The sequence below is a fragment of the Anopheles coustani genome, chromosome 3 (assembly GCF_943734705.1).
Source record: "Anopheles coustani chromosome 3, idAnoCousDA_361_x.2, whole genome shotgun sequence".
In the NCBI taxonomy this organism is placed as follows: Eukaryota; Metazoa; Arthropoda; class Insecta; order Diptera; family Culicidae; genus Anopheles; species Anopheles coustani.
Window position 1 is genome coordinate 88424432 of NC_071288.1, and position 13769 is coordinate 88438200.

The 13769-nt window shown below is 43.4% G+C and overlaps 1 protein-coding gene across 1 annotated transcript in view; it reads right to left on the bottom strand.

Moving 5' to 3' along the window:
* Positions 1-1681: 1681 nt before the first annotated feature.
* LOC131271449 (uncharacterized) overlaps positions 1682-13769 on the bottom strand; it is a 41931-nt gene continuing 29843 nt past the window's right edge. The window contains exons 2-6 of the mRNA XM_058272882.1: positions 4504-4706; positions 4016-4427; positions 3829-3932; positions 2116-2563; positions 1682-2048 (exon numbers count right to left, since the gene is read on the bottom strand). Coding sequence (XP_058128865.1) covers positions 1920-2048; positions 2116-2563; positions 3829-3932; positions 4016-4427; positions 4504-4706 — 1296 coding nt within the window. The 3' untranslated portion in view covers positions 1682-1919. The remainder of the gene's footprint in view (positions 2049-2115; positions 2564-3828; positions 3933-4015; positions 4428-4503; positions 4707-13769) is intronic.

Here is a 13769-nt window from a genome sequence, read left to right on the forward strand (position 1 = left end):
ATTTCTTGGCACTTACAGGCTATTATTGAGGCAAGTGGCATTGATAGCACCATATTGGCACATCATGCACGGAAGCCATATCATCAATACTCATCATGTACGGATACTTTTTTGTCATCGATTTTGAGCCTTTTTTGGGGTTTCGGTAGAACAAAGTGACCTACAAGTAACTTTTTCGAAATGTTAAGACCTCATTGGATAGAATAGAAGTTTATCTACGATGTGTCGTTTAAATGGTTGTCCTAGGTCATGTAGTCGCTGAGATAACTAGGCTTGAAGTTGAAATTGATGACTGTACGGATACTTTCTTGATAGACTGTACATGCTCATAATTACTCAACACTTATCTACTTTTACTTTGTTTAACATGTGTGTTTTGGTTTATTTCTCACTTGTTTTAATTTATATTTTACCACTTTTGCTTCTCGTCTTTGTGCTCGTCACTGAAACAACTGAACTATGCTTTGAACGAAGCAATGTTTTTCCTTTCATCTACTCATTGTCCATCATTGATTTATGTGTTTGCCGCTATTCAATGCTAATGGTTTCACCATGTTGTCATTTCGTTGAAGACCACAATGAACGTGATCATGCTTACAGCTTGCTGTGTCTGGCTTTTACTTGGTTCTCTTTTAGCCTACTACTTTCAACCCGATGCGCCCTTGTTTTGTTTAAACCAGCAATGTTCAACCTATCACAGTGAGCTTTGTTGTTTGCATGTTGTGATCGAAGCGCAACGACATTTAATACTAAAACGTGATCGCCTACTGGTGGAATGCCTTCTTTTTGCTTTTTTTTATCAACCTTGGATTGAAATCAGGAACCTTAAGATTAATGATAATTTCTCACTTGACGTCGAGCCGCGGAACTTAATCTTTACCATTTTGCATGCCGACGATAAGAAACGCTGCGCTCATTGCTTTGGTGGAAGGGATTTCATTTGTTTATGCATTTCTTTCTCTCAGATGGTGGGAAATGTTCTATTCTATCAATTGAAGTCGAAAATCATTTACTTCTCTTCCTAACTAAAACATAGGGAGAAAATTATGTAAAAAAATAAACAACTTAAAAATCAGGCAGTATGAGTTATTGTATTCATGTCCATACCTTCCACTCCATCGTCGTTTTGGAAGGTAGTGATATTTAATCAATTTTTTGCGTACAAACATGCACCCTCACTCGGTCACCCGATCTCTCGAAACACTCGAAACAGCTCGTAGGAACATATTATATGTTGTACACTTAGTGCTACTGGGCTAATGTTACGCGTGTTATGGTACGTTTGCCACTACTTAACAGGTGGAGAAATCGTAAAAGGAAGAATGGTGACGAAGGGTACCCTTTGCCGCTTAGTGTAGGATTTAAAAGATTGCCACGTTATCGCCCGTTTCGTTGGAAAGATTTACTTCAAATTCCTTAAATGACTTCATTTGCTTGCTCTACGTGGGATGAGTGCGATATGTTTTTGTCAATTTATTTTTACCGTTACCTTTTCCTTTTTTTATAAACCTAAGTTTGATTGTAGATCCGATCCCAACCAAATTGTTTTAACGAAAGACAAACTATGAAAATTTTACTTAATAGTTTGAAAAATATAGTGAAGCCTTCACTCTGCAGTTACGTGAAACAAATCATCATTTTTAAAATAGTATGAATCAATATGATCCATTTGAATGCACCCTTTACTGAAATAAACCCAAAAAGTTGTGTTGAAAAAACCTCTTTTGGAATTTATATATTATTTTGTTTTGCTTTGGTAATACAGAACTGCGTTTGATTGAAACCACACTTACTTACTTCTGTCTCTTATTTTAACCGCTTTGGAAGCTATTCTGTTTATGGTTTCCGTGTGAGTTTTTTATTCTCTTGCTTACACCTTATTGCATTGCTACATATTGTTTCACTTTTACCATCCACGATTATTTAATGCCACTTCCGCCTTCGTGAGCCAGCAGGGCTTCCTTTGCCTCCTTCTTGCCCCGTTTTTTCTCCTCTTTGGCAAGCATTTTCGCCAGCTTTTCCTCCTCTTTGGCGATACGTTTTTCTTCCTGTAAGGATGGACGATGGTTTTATTTCTTTTAATTTTCAAAGTGTTTGATACTATTTGTCACTTACCTTTCGTGCTTCCTTTTCCGCCTTCTGTTTGGCCTTCTCCTCTTTCTTTTTCTTTTCTATTGTTTCGTTCTTTTTATTGTCATACTTTTCGTCCTGCTTGCTGGCGTGTGAGCTGCTGCAACCGGGTCCACCTCCCGAGTCGGCGCCCCTGCCGCTCCCGGAAGGACCGGCCACCGAAGACGCCGACGACGACGAAGCCGATACGGCAGACGCAGGCAGGACCCGAGCCTTCGGTGTGCCGCTGTTCACGGCCGTGATGAGTGATGTCGTGACCGGCTTGCCCGTGGCCATGTTGGTCTTGTTGATGGGCGATTTGGAGGCGACCGGTGCTATTTTCGCGTTCAGTCCGAGCTTCGACGGGCCAGACTTGCACGGGACGAGCTTTTCCACCGTCATCAGCGGTATCGATTCGACCGGGTTCGCCGGTTTTCCCGGTTGTGTGTAGTATCTGTGCAATGATGTGGATAAAAATTACATTTATGAAGGTTTCTTCGTAATCCAAAAAGGCATTATACAGGTGCTTTGTAATTTTTAGATGTAACTGAAATCTTTAAAACATGAGAACGGCATTCGAGCACATTGGTGCTATGCGCTTTGCATACATCTAGGCGTAAAAGGTTTAATAAGGAGCAACGTCCCAATAAGTTATTTTTCAACATCAGCGGTTTTTCTCTCAGTCCTATAACCCTTTATAAGGTTATATAATCCCCTACCCCCTTCAATGACGAAGAACTGGAGTATTTTTTGATCAAAAATATACATGTTCGTTCTCTAAAAGTGGAAAAAATGTTGACTGTTTTCCAGCGATGTAAGCTAACATCGCCTTTATGATTGTTATGAGATTTTATGTAATAGTTTCATTCATGCTTACGAATGTCTTCTTCTAATGTGTACTTATATAATTTGTACAGCATTTTGTTAAACTTAGAAATAATAATTCTCTTCTTTGCCTGTTCTTCCCTTACATAAAAATTAGTGGCTGACACGAAACTGTCTTCCCTCACGTCGTCGTGTGCACTAACGGCATCACAAGTTTTCCTAGAGCATGAGGAAAAGGTTGTCACTACTCCTCAATTTCTTCGCCGATGCTCAAAGAGATGAAACGGAAAACTTTGGCATGCTTGTGCTCGCAGCGAGTCAACGGGGCTTATCATCCCTGTTTCTTTCGTTTATTTTTTCCTCCACACCGTCCACGAGTGGAGAATGTAAAACAGCATGCAAATAGAACAGGGTAAACCGTAGACGAACCCGTTTGGCTGCTGGCCAGCAATATAGTTTTTCGCCCCTCTCGCTGGAAACTGGTGACCCAGCACAATGTCGGAAGTGAAATGCACCGGGAATGCTGATGGTACCGATGAAAAATGCACACGGTGGACACAGATGGGGAAACTTGTACTCCAAAGTAGGACCCTACTGAATATGTCGTACTCGGGGAAACAGTTTCGGTTCTGTAACCTCCTGCATTTTTTTTTCGGTCCTCCTCGGGGAAGTACAAACTGCCAAAAACTCTTACATCTCGGTTTCGGAATCGGCGTGAAGTTGGACACACAGTTGGAAATACATTTGGCCACAAAGTATGGCTGGAGGCAAAACAAGGAACCCATTTTGTAGCATTGGCGTACGGCCAACCATTGCGTGATAATGCTACGGTGCATAATTTGTTTTCTGTCGACTACCCCTGCGTCCCACTACCCTAACTTCCCTTTTACTTACTTGAACCGGGCTCCTGGATTGGCCGGTGAAGGGGTCCTGTGGCGAGTGGGGCTCTTAAACTCGATGATTGGTGGCAACCGATTTGGCATCTCCGGAATACGGCTCTGCTTGAAACACAAGGTTGGATTGGAATATGATGCATGGTTAGGACCGTTTCATTTTCCTCGCTTAGCGCCAGAACGTTTACCTTCATGTAGTATTGTCCCTTTTTATGGTAATGCTGGTAGGCAGGATTTCGTGGAATGGCCCCCAGGCATCCGCTGGTGCTGCAGCTGCTCGTACATCCGGCGGCACCGTGCTTGTGGCTGTGGCCGTGCCCGTGAAGCGACCCATCCGTGGTACCGCTGGTGGACGAGGAGGAAGACATACCGGACGTGCCGGACGTGCCCGAGCAGCTGGACATGTTCGAGATGCCCGACACGCACGACGAGCCCGAGCTCATCGAGTACAGGCTGGCGGATTGGGTGACGCGGGCGTCGACACTGTACGAGCTGGCGGATCCCGGCACGCTCCAGCTTTTGCTGCCCATCGAGTAGCTGCTGGCCGAACCCTGCAAGCGCCAGGACGTCGAGCCGGAAGTGAGCCGATTGATCCGTGCCCTGGGATTGAACGACGCGTTTAACAAACAGCGAACAGGATGGGACTCCACACAACTCCACACCGAGCCGAACTCACCTACAGATGACACATCGCAGCGGAAGCAACCTTTGAGCCACGGCACTTTGGATCGTTTTGACGAAGCACCGACGGCAGACGACGCGATGCCCGCACGGAGAGGTCTGCATCGTCGCCCGGGCATTGATGCAGATGACGCACTCGTCCTCCTGCGATGTGGGAGGCTCCAGTTCGCTCTCTTCGAGCTTGCAGAGTAGTTTTTCCTACGAAAGAAAAGCAGAACAAGGTAGGCGGCGATGAGTCGATCGGTGAAGACAAGCTGTCAACGTTGACGACGCGAAACGTCACTTTCCCCGTCGTCCTCGTCTACGGGTAATCCGATCCTCAATTATGTCCTGGTTTAATTAATTTCTTATGGCGAATGAACACATCAACGGTTCGCGTTTGCCCCTACGATGTACATCGGTGATGGTAGGCGGCCCACTTCCCGTAATTACCATAATGGATCTGGCGCTGCACGCGGCTGCATTTAACAACAATGGCCACGACGGCTAGGACCATTCGGGCAGGCCAGACCAACCCATATCGTTGAAAATAAATCTCTTCCGCCGCACGAAAACCAAAGACCCAACCCTTCAGCTCGAGCGCCCGGTATAAGGGGCATTAACCCGGTTCTAAGGCTAAGGCTACGGTGTAGGGTTCGGTCAATGTTTGCCCCGGCGTATGCGAAAAGGCAATTGATTCCTCCACTTCACCGAACGACTAATTATGACCGACGACCCCGTCCACCGCCCGGAAGCACTTCCGATGTAGGAGGTAACAAAGAGGTGCAAGCCGTGAACCGTGCGTGGAACTTCTGAGCACTTGCTTTCGGATCGGGGAACAAGGACCAAGGAAGCGTGCAGCATGAAAGTGTGAAAGGGCAGAGGCCGAAGTGGTCTGGAAATGTACTCATAAACTATCCTTGCGATTGTAGTGTACTCAAGCAGGGTGCCTTCACAATTCGTGCTAAATTCGTGGGGGTTTATTTGAGGTTATGACCATACATTGGGTACTCAACACCTGACGGATATAATTAATAATGCATTTGAAACCTTTTCCGGAGCACGGCTTACAATGTTTGAGGAAGACATAAACCTGCAAAATGTGTAGGCATTCCACCATTTTGTCATTTGACTGAGATTTGAAAACCCCGCGTCCTCGAGACATGCCGCACGCAAATTAACACCATCTCTGCCTGTTAAATCATCTCACCTAACGTGGATGACGTGGTTGAAGTTCACTGCAACGAGTATGGCGCCGTTCAAGTGGTTTTTTTCTCGCAAAAACCACACCAACCGGAGCGCTTCGGGCGATCGCCTCGAGTTCAAGGTAGATCAGTCGCCGTCACACATCCGAGGTGATAACGTTTCGACGGCGGGCCGGCGATCGCATGTCATACGATTACGAGTACCGGTGTAGCGGTCTCTTTTTTAATGATCTACACCACTCTCAGAGGTTCTCAACCAGATTTTCAGCAAGAATTTTTTTTCACTATTTTTAAAAGTACCTGTAGGATGGCAATAGGTGATACATTAATTCGTTAGTTTTAACCCATGAGTAGTTGAACCGTTAGGTGAACCGGTAATATTCGGCTAAACAATCAACCTAAGAGGGTTGAGGGTCGAGTCCCTTCCGCGACCGAACTAATGACTATCCACATACGGAAAAGTCTAGTAAACCTATTAAGTGCGGTCATGATGCCAACCAAGTAGAACAAAATAAAATAAGATAATGGATCAAACCATATACGTCAAAAAATGACAAATTTGATTTGGTTCACAAAATAGCTTTCAAGCCTTTTATAACGCCCTTTTTAAATTAATTTAAAAAACGAATTTAACATTATTTTTATTGAATGAATCTGAATAATTGGTTGAATACAAAAGCCGAGCAACATGATTTTCTTGATGTACAAATAGTTAAAAAAAAGTAACTTAACATTATAACATTAACAGCAAATAATGTCCCACACAAAAGAAACCTTTATACATTACATCGGTTGAGAATCACTGATCTACTCAGCCTACCTAATGCCAATTAGATGACGCATAAGCCGTCGGAGGTTTACCAAGGAGCGGCGATTGCAGAATGCGGACGTAAACTATTGTAAACCTTTTTTGCGTGCGGACAATGATCTCCACCCGAACCGCAAATGTCATATCAGCGACATTTGAACCCTGCGAGTCTTAGATCAAATCTGCGCGGAAGCGGATGGATCACAGGCGGTAAGGTTAATGACCACATTTGCTTCGCCATCTTCACTGAAACGTTTGATGGTGCAGTGATGTGCGTTTAATTACTCTAACAGTAAATGTATCAAGTGGAGTTAAAATCCCGTTGTACAACCAGTGACCAAAGTTGATGTAAGTAATTCAATCTGTTTAACATGGTAATATTGATCAGTTAGCGTTGCGATAACGACCGATACCAGCGATCGATTAAGATGTCTCGTAATAAACTACCAATCGCTGCTATTGACACACTTCATCTGACCGTGAATCAGTAAGTGAACCTCCCGGAGCGCACACCGGTTAGGTGTTGAAAGCAGCAACGGATCGGGATGATACCGTTTCGAAGATTAAACCGGTTGCGAGTAGGTGTAGACCTCCACAGATGCCAGTGGCACACGACATCCCAAGGTGCCATTCCGTAAGCGCACGAAGCTTAATGGCAGCCCTACGCCATCAGGGACCGGTTTCGATGGAACCGACCCTGGGATAGTTCAACGCATTAAAGGGTCGCACATAGTTGGGGAACGAAAGGCATGCCCCTTCGTCGAGAAAAGGTGGATTATGGAATGAGTGTGTTAAAGTATGCCATGGCTTAGAAAAGTGATACGCATTTGTCATTCTTTTGACAGTTTTCTATTGCTCACAACCCCAAGCCGAAACAGGAGTCGTTAAGTATCGTGTTCTTTGTCAAACCAAGAGCCAGCTTGTCCTTTGTACCCTCCATTGAAACCTAATCGAAATAGATTGATTGACAACGGCGTCAAACATTTTCTTGTTTTCATTGTGTTTAACGGGAAATTGACTGTCAAATTATGTTACTTGGCTACTCTCGCTCACACGTCATTTATAATATTTGCTTACTCCATCTTCCAATCCTCACCTTTGGCCAAACCAATATTCCCACTCACCCCGTTTTGCCACCGCTGTCAAAATTTCCGTCAATAACACACGCACCGTTTCGGTAAAGTGTCAACCTTCATCCGTAGCAATAGAAAATGCGAGAAAAAGAAAAAAGTTTACACAAAACAACGAAAACAAACTTCAACAACGAGCGTCACCGGATCGGTTCAATCGAAGCCTTGGCTAAGGTCAAGTTCGGTTGCCGGTCGATAATTGAAATGTTGAACATATCTAATGTTGTTCTTTCATAGTATTTCTATTTTTTTTTTTCGTTCATCCACGCGTTGCTCGTGTTGCGCATGGCAAGCGCACGAGAGGCTGGTTTGCTTATGCAGCTGCGCGCGTTCATTCGTTTCGCGGTTAGGCATTGAACGTTTTAAACCTACCCCACCATTCCTTGCGAGGTGGAAAGAAAACAGCGTGGCACCAAACACAAGCATTCGTTGTTCTTCATGCTGCACTTTATTCTTCTCCTTGGACGAAAGACAACCGACTTCGTGGCAGGTAACAAGTAGATTAATTCTTCCTGCTTCCGAAAGAATCGAACGAAGCTTCGATCGATTCAAAAGCCAAGTTGCCTTGGGAAATTAAAGTGTTTAGCTAAGTATGAAAATCTATAGCCCTAATCAAGGCAACCTGTCACATTACTATTCATTATTTGAATTTATTTTAAGGGCATTGCGGTCCTTGAGACAAATGTTTGTTAACATGTAAACAAGTAACGTTAGTGAACACTATTTTCTTTTGATAACGTAAACGAATAGTGCGTTTATTTAAACCCCACATGAAAGATACTAAAAAATGACTGTTTTTGCAAAGCTTTAAAGTTGGTGTACCCGAAAAACAACAACATTTTAGTTTTTGTCCAGAACAAATAGTTTTATTTCTGACGTACAAACTAAACTTGCCAATAAAAAGTGTAGATAATATTTTATAGAACACACTTTTTTTTTTAAATCAACAATAACAAGTCACTTCTGCTCCGTCGCATTTGAAAATGTCCTCTGCTTTGTTTTGTGAATACATCCGCAAACGTTCCAGAAGCTACCACATCCATATATTCATAGGCAAACACGAACAGGAAGCAAACCCGTTATGGCGCTATTGTTCAACCTGCGTGCCTGTGTTTTAAGCCGTGTAAACAGAATCTTATCGCGCATTTCCTTGCGAGGACGACGAAAAAACGGTTCTCGAAATGAATACCCACTGTCTGATGTTCATTTATTTTTGCACCGCATTCAGCGAATTTTGAGGCACATTTGCATACATTTGCTGACCGTGTGGGGGGGCCAACATAAGGAAGCTGACTGAGAGGCTCGCCGGGGCTGTTATATTGTTTGTTCGACTCCTGCGGTGGATCGTGACAATAAAACCGGGGGCTATTTTCGTCGAAATACCACGCATTCGGGCATCTGGAAGGATCGGTTGAATTTTCCAGGGTTAACTAGTTTTCGAGGGGCTGGTTCGACGCGTCTGTTCTCTGTATTCCGTTTGCTCTTTTATTCTATCATCGGAGCTATATTTTTCCATTATAATCGACGAACAACAACAAGAAGAAACAAGTTTGATCTAGCCAATCCTCCACAAGTCGCATGTTTGGTTCCGCATCTTAAAAGACTGCTTGGAACGTTCCTTTTGTTAGGAATGCGAGACATTTGAAAATGTCTTCACTTCCCTCCACCGAATTAAGTGGCAAAACTAATGAATACAAATGTTATAGCATCAATTCGTAAAACTCCATTCAATGAGTATCAATAAATCATCTAACCTTCCTTACCCTTCCATGAAAAATATTCCACCGTTTGGGATGGATGAGAAATAAAAAACGACGATTGAAAAGTGCAACCGGTTAATTGATGCTAATAGTTTCTCATAGTCTTTTATTTTTCTTTTACCAAATGCATAGGCATGGACAAGAAATGCTTTTTCCAGCAACAGTTGCAGTTGGTTCTTCCCCGCGCCAACTCATGCGAAGTTCTAGTGAGGTAGTCATTGAAGAGGAGAACTTCATCCTCGGCACTTCAATGCTCGGAAGTTCCTTGCACTCGCCTTCCTACCCTCTTTCGCACCGACCCAAGGGCTTAATGAACCCCATTTGCATGCGCTCGGGGTTTGGGGTGCGATATCGAATGCGACCCACGCCCAGTTTCGCCAATCATCGTCATCGTCGTGGCGTGTTTCGTTCGCCTTCTGACCGATCGATTACGTCTTGCGTACTAACGTGGACGCATTGCACGTGCTGCTGGTAATGACAATGGGGAGCATGAATGCCGCACCCCTTTCCCCGTTCTCGTTCCCCGGAACGGGTCGGTGGAGAACAAATCCGAATTGTCCAAAATGGGCGTTCACTGGAAAACCTTGGCTAACCGTTCTCGAGCCTCCATCAGCTGACACATTCTGCAGTTGCATGTTGTTTATACAGAATTTGTTTCTTTAGTACATTTATTTATATTTCTTTTGGAGACTAAAGTGAAAAATAATATATCTTAAAATTAAATATTTCAAGACTTTGAAAGATCTTTATATCAATTTGAATTTTGTTGGTTTCATCAAAAACGGTAAAACATTTTTCTTAACAATATTTAAGTGGAAATATTAAGAGTTTAATTACAAATGAAAATGTTCGTATAGTAAACACAGTTCCACATTATCACTTAGAATATAAAAAAGGTATACTTTACGTACGAGACTACATTATGGTATTTTTACACTCGTATTATGAAACTAAAATGTTTATTTTATATTTTCTTTCCGTTTAGATTGCCTTAAATTTTTTAAAACTCTCTCGAAAGTGACTAAAACTAAGGAAATATTTTGTTTCATAAAAGTTTTGTTTCAGAATTCGTTTAAAAAAAGTAGTAAAAAAGTAAAAGTAATATTTTTTTATCCTTCTGTATTATTGATTGCAAGATCCACTCCACATTCAAAAGATAAGTAATAGAAAGGATAATTTTCACTTGTGATGCGAGCTTGCTCGCTACTGTAAGTGATAGTACATATTTGGCTTGATTTTCTTACTCTTCTGGGTAACCACCCACCACGGTTTATCCTGGGGTTTTCCCAACATAAAATGCATTTCACTCTATTTGCTGGCGGTGTGGTATTACACCAGTAGACTGCAGCGTATAAAACCGTCCTGTCACTTCCTCCATTGTCGTTTATTATCATACAAACGGAACTCTCCCACACACACGCGCACACATAAACGTGGAAAAAACAGGGGGAGTGTCAATGGAGCCAAGGGGGGCGCATAATCGCAAACCAACCGGAAGTGATTCACTCACTGGCTGAATGGTGCGCTAAATAACGGACTGCAAATTGGTCCGCACACAAACCACGAGGATTCGGGGTGCAGGGGCGACGGGCGGGCGACGCAATGGAGGCGCCTAATGACGTTTAATGTCAGCGACGATGATGACGGGAATTTGCCGCATCGTTTCGGCAGATGGCGCACACTAAATTAGTCGAGATAACTTCATTTTGCAGCGAATGATATCCGGGCGTTGGCGTACTTGTTGTACTGTTGCTCGTTTTTCTACCGAAATCTTAAAGCTCACCTTGGGCGGAAATAGAACACGAGCTTTTTATGTTTTGAAGCGAACTAACAAAGATTATTAGCTGGTTTAACGGAAACAAGGGAGTTATTTTTTGCTGAGTTTAAATATTTCCGAATATAAGATAATAAATTAGAATAATTGTACATTAACCACGCTGTTTAAAACCTAACGATTGGGTTTTAAAAGTAACTCGCATTAGGTATTCGTAGCTACCGTTAACTTTTGAGAAATGAGTCAATTAATAAGAAATGTAAACGATGTAAAATGAATTGTAAATGAAATCAACAAAATAAATTTCGTATGATATTCGTATTGACTTGTTTCTTAAGGTAATTTATCTTCAAAGCTACCTTAAAAATGGAAACTGATGATCGATAACATTCGTTCACAAACGATAAAATAGTATGAACTTTAAACTAATCAATTAGGCTGGAAACGACACACTACTTGCGAAATGGAAATTGAATAAGGGAAGAAACAACAAACTCGCCCTCACGCAAGGGCTTAAGCCCTGTTCGTTGCTCAAGGCCATCAACAGCGCCACAGTCTCCTAGAGGTCCCAGGTGCTGGCGCTGCAACCGACCGCCCTTTGCATCATGGAACGGACCGGTTCAACCTGCACCAGCGTCCTTCCGATAATCTTCCTTCGCCATCCCGCCTATCGTGACCGATTGCAGCTGGGTTCATTAACGATCGCCGAACGCCGGAATGGCGTGCGTATGGACATAAATTCGGATGCAATAGCACCAACCGACCCCTTCCTTCTGGACGGGCTTTTATCAACGACGACCGTGAAAATCTAATGCCGTCTCAACCGGCGACACCACAATCATCACCACCACTACCTCCGCTAGCGTAAGCATGTGTTTGAATCGATCGCTAGCGAGCAAAGCACCGGCAAGCCCGTTAGACGGCGGTTCAGTTTCGCGGTGATCGTCGCGCGCTAATGATCATTTTCCGTCCGCTGCTCGGATTCGCTGCCGAGTGTGTTCGAGTGCCGAACCGAACCGTGGAAACTGCCGCGCGTCGAGGCCGAAGAAGCGTGCAACTGTTCGGGTGCTTATTGTGTGATTAAATTTGTGAGTGGCAATGGCGAGAAACTTTTATTTTATTTGAGGAATCGATTCTTGTTTAGATAGTTTTTTTTACGAAATACTGTATTTATACATAGTTTAAATATAAATTTAAAATTGTGTTCGTATCATCAGTTTTGTTGAAGAAAAAAAATGCAAAATAACACTGTTAGCCATCTGATGCATTTTTATGAGGTTCGTCGCTTCCTCCATTCACGCCAAGTCTTTTGTTTGCCGCGCGAACGTAGAGTCAGTGGCGCAATCCGGATGGAAATAAATTCGATTAACTAAATCGAAACAAAGCAGAAAACCCGAAAACAAAATGCACACAAAAAACCTCTGCAGTATTGCATCTGCGGCACGCATATTTTGATTACGACCGAGACGCGTTCGAGTGTGTATGTGTTGCGAAAATAGGCTACCTTTGGTCACCTGCTTTATCGCTCTTGCTCTGTTTCTCTAGGCTTTCCTAGCCGTTTGCGTTGATCTCGATTGATCTGTTTAAATGCCTCGCAACATGTGGGGGCTTATTTTTTTTTACGTTTCGGTGAAACTTCTCGAATTTTGACGCCAGGTGACGAACCTCAAAAGGCGCGTTTGGTGAGGTTGAGCTAATTCCAGCAGTATTTTATTTAAAAGAAGCTTCACAATTCGCAACCATACGAAATATGAGAAACTTTAGCACCTCTTGAAAAATGTGGGAAAAATGTGACCAAACAAGTTGCGATAATTGTTGAGACGGTTTATCTCCCGCTTGAAGTTCATTGCTGTCATTGCCAAAAAAGGCGTACCACCGAAAACCGACGCTGACCCTGACGGGCCTGGTGGAACCGAGTAAACAATCGCTTGGGCAGAAGACGGTCGTCTTGGCTTTGCTTGAGTGAGTGCTTTTCCACCTCCACTTGTTTCCCAAAAATGCAAGTTCGATGTCAACCATCGCATGAGATGGAAAACAAATGGCTTCACCGATGCACCGATAGGCGCCAAATACACATACTCACACACACATAACAAAAATAAGACGAACCGCTCAGCCAAACCGGTCGAACGCAGTGATGTTGCAATACTTTACCAAAGCGGTACACAAAGGGGCCAAAAGACGGCGTACACTAATCGATGTCGCACGGATTGACCCCTAGCGGAGACCCGGCGGATGGCTGTTGGCATTGAATCTCTAACGGGCCAACCGTCTTCTGGCGTTGCGGTGCGCGGCACATCAACGCGAGATGCGGTGAGATCTCACGCGGTCGTGACACTGGCCCGAATCCGCTCGTGGTGTCGAGTTTCGGTAGTGAATTTTGTTTTTGTTCCGTTTCAATCCGCGTGATGCTGCTGAACGATGCTGGCCGATTGATATCCGATTCCGTTGTTTTGCCTTCCATCGCTTCAGTGCGCTCAGTTTCAGTGTCACCTTTGCAAGTGGTTTGCTTTGATTTGTTTTTAGTAAGCATTTTACAACGATGTTTGTGAAGGCATTAGATTCTTTTGATTGATTCACTTCTGTAAAATTGTATTTAATAGTT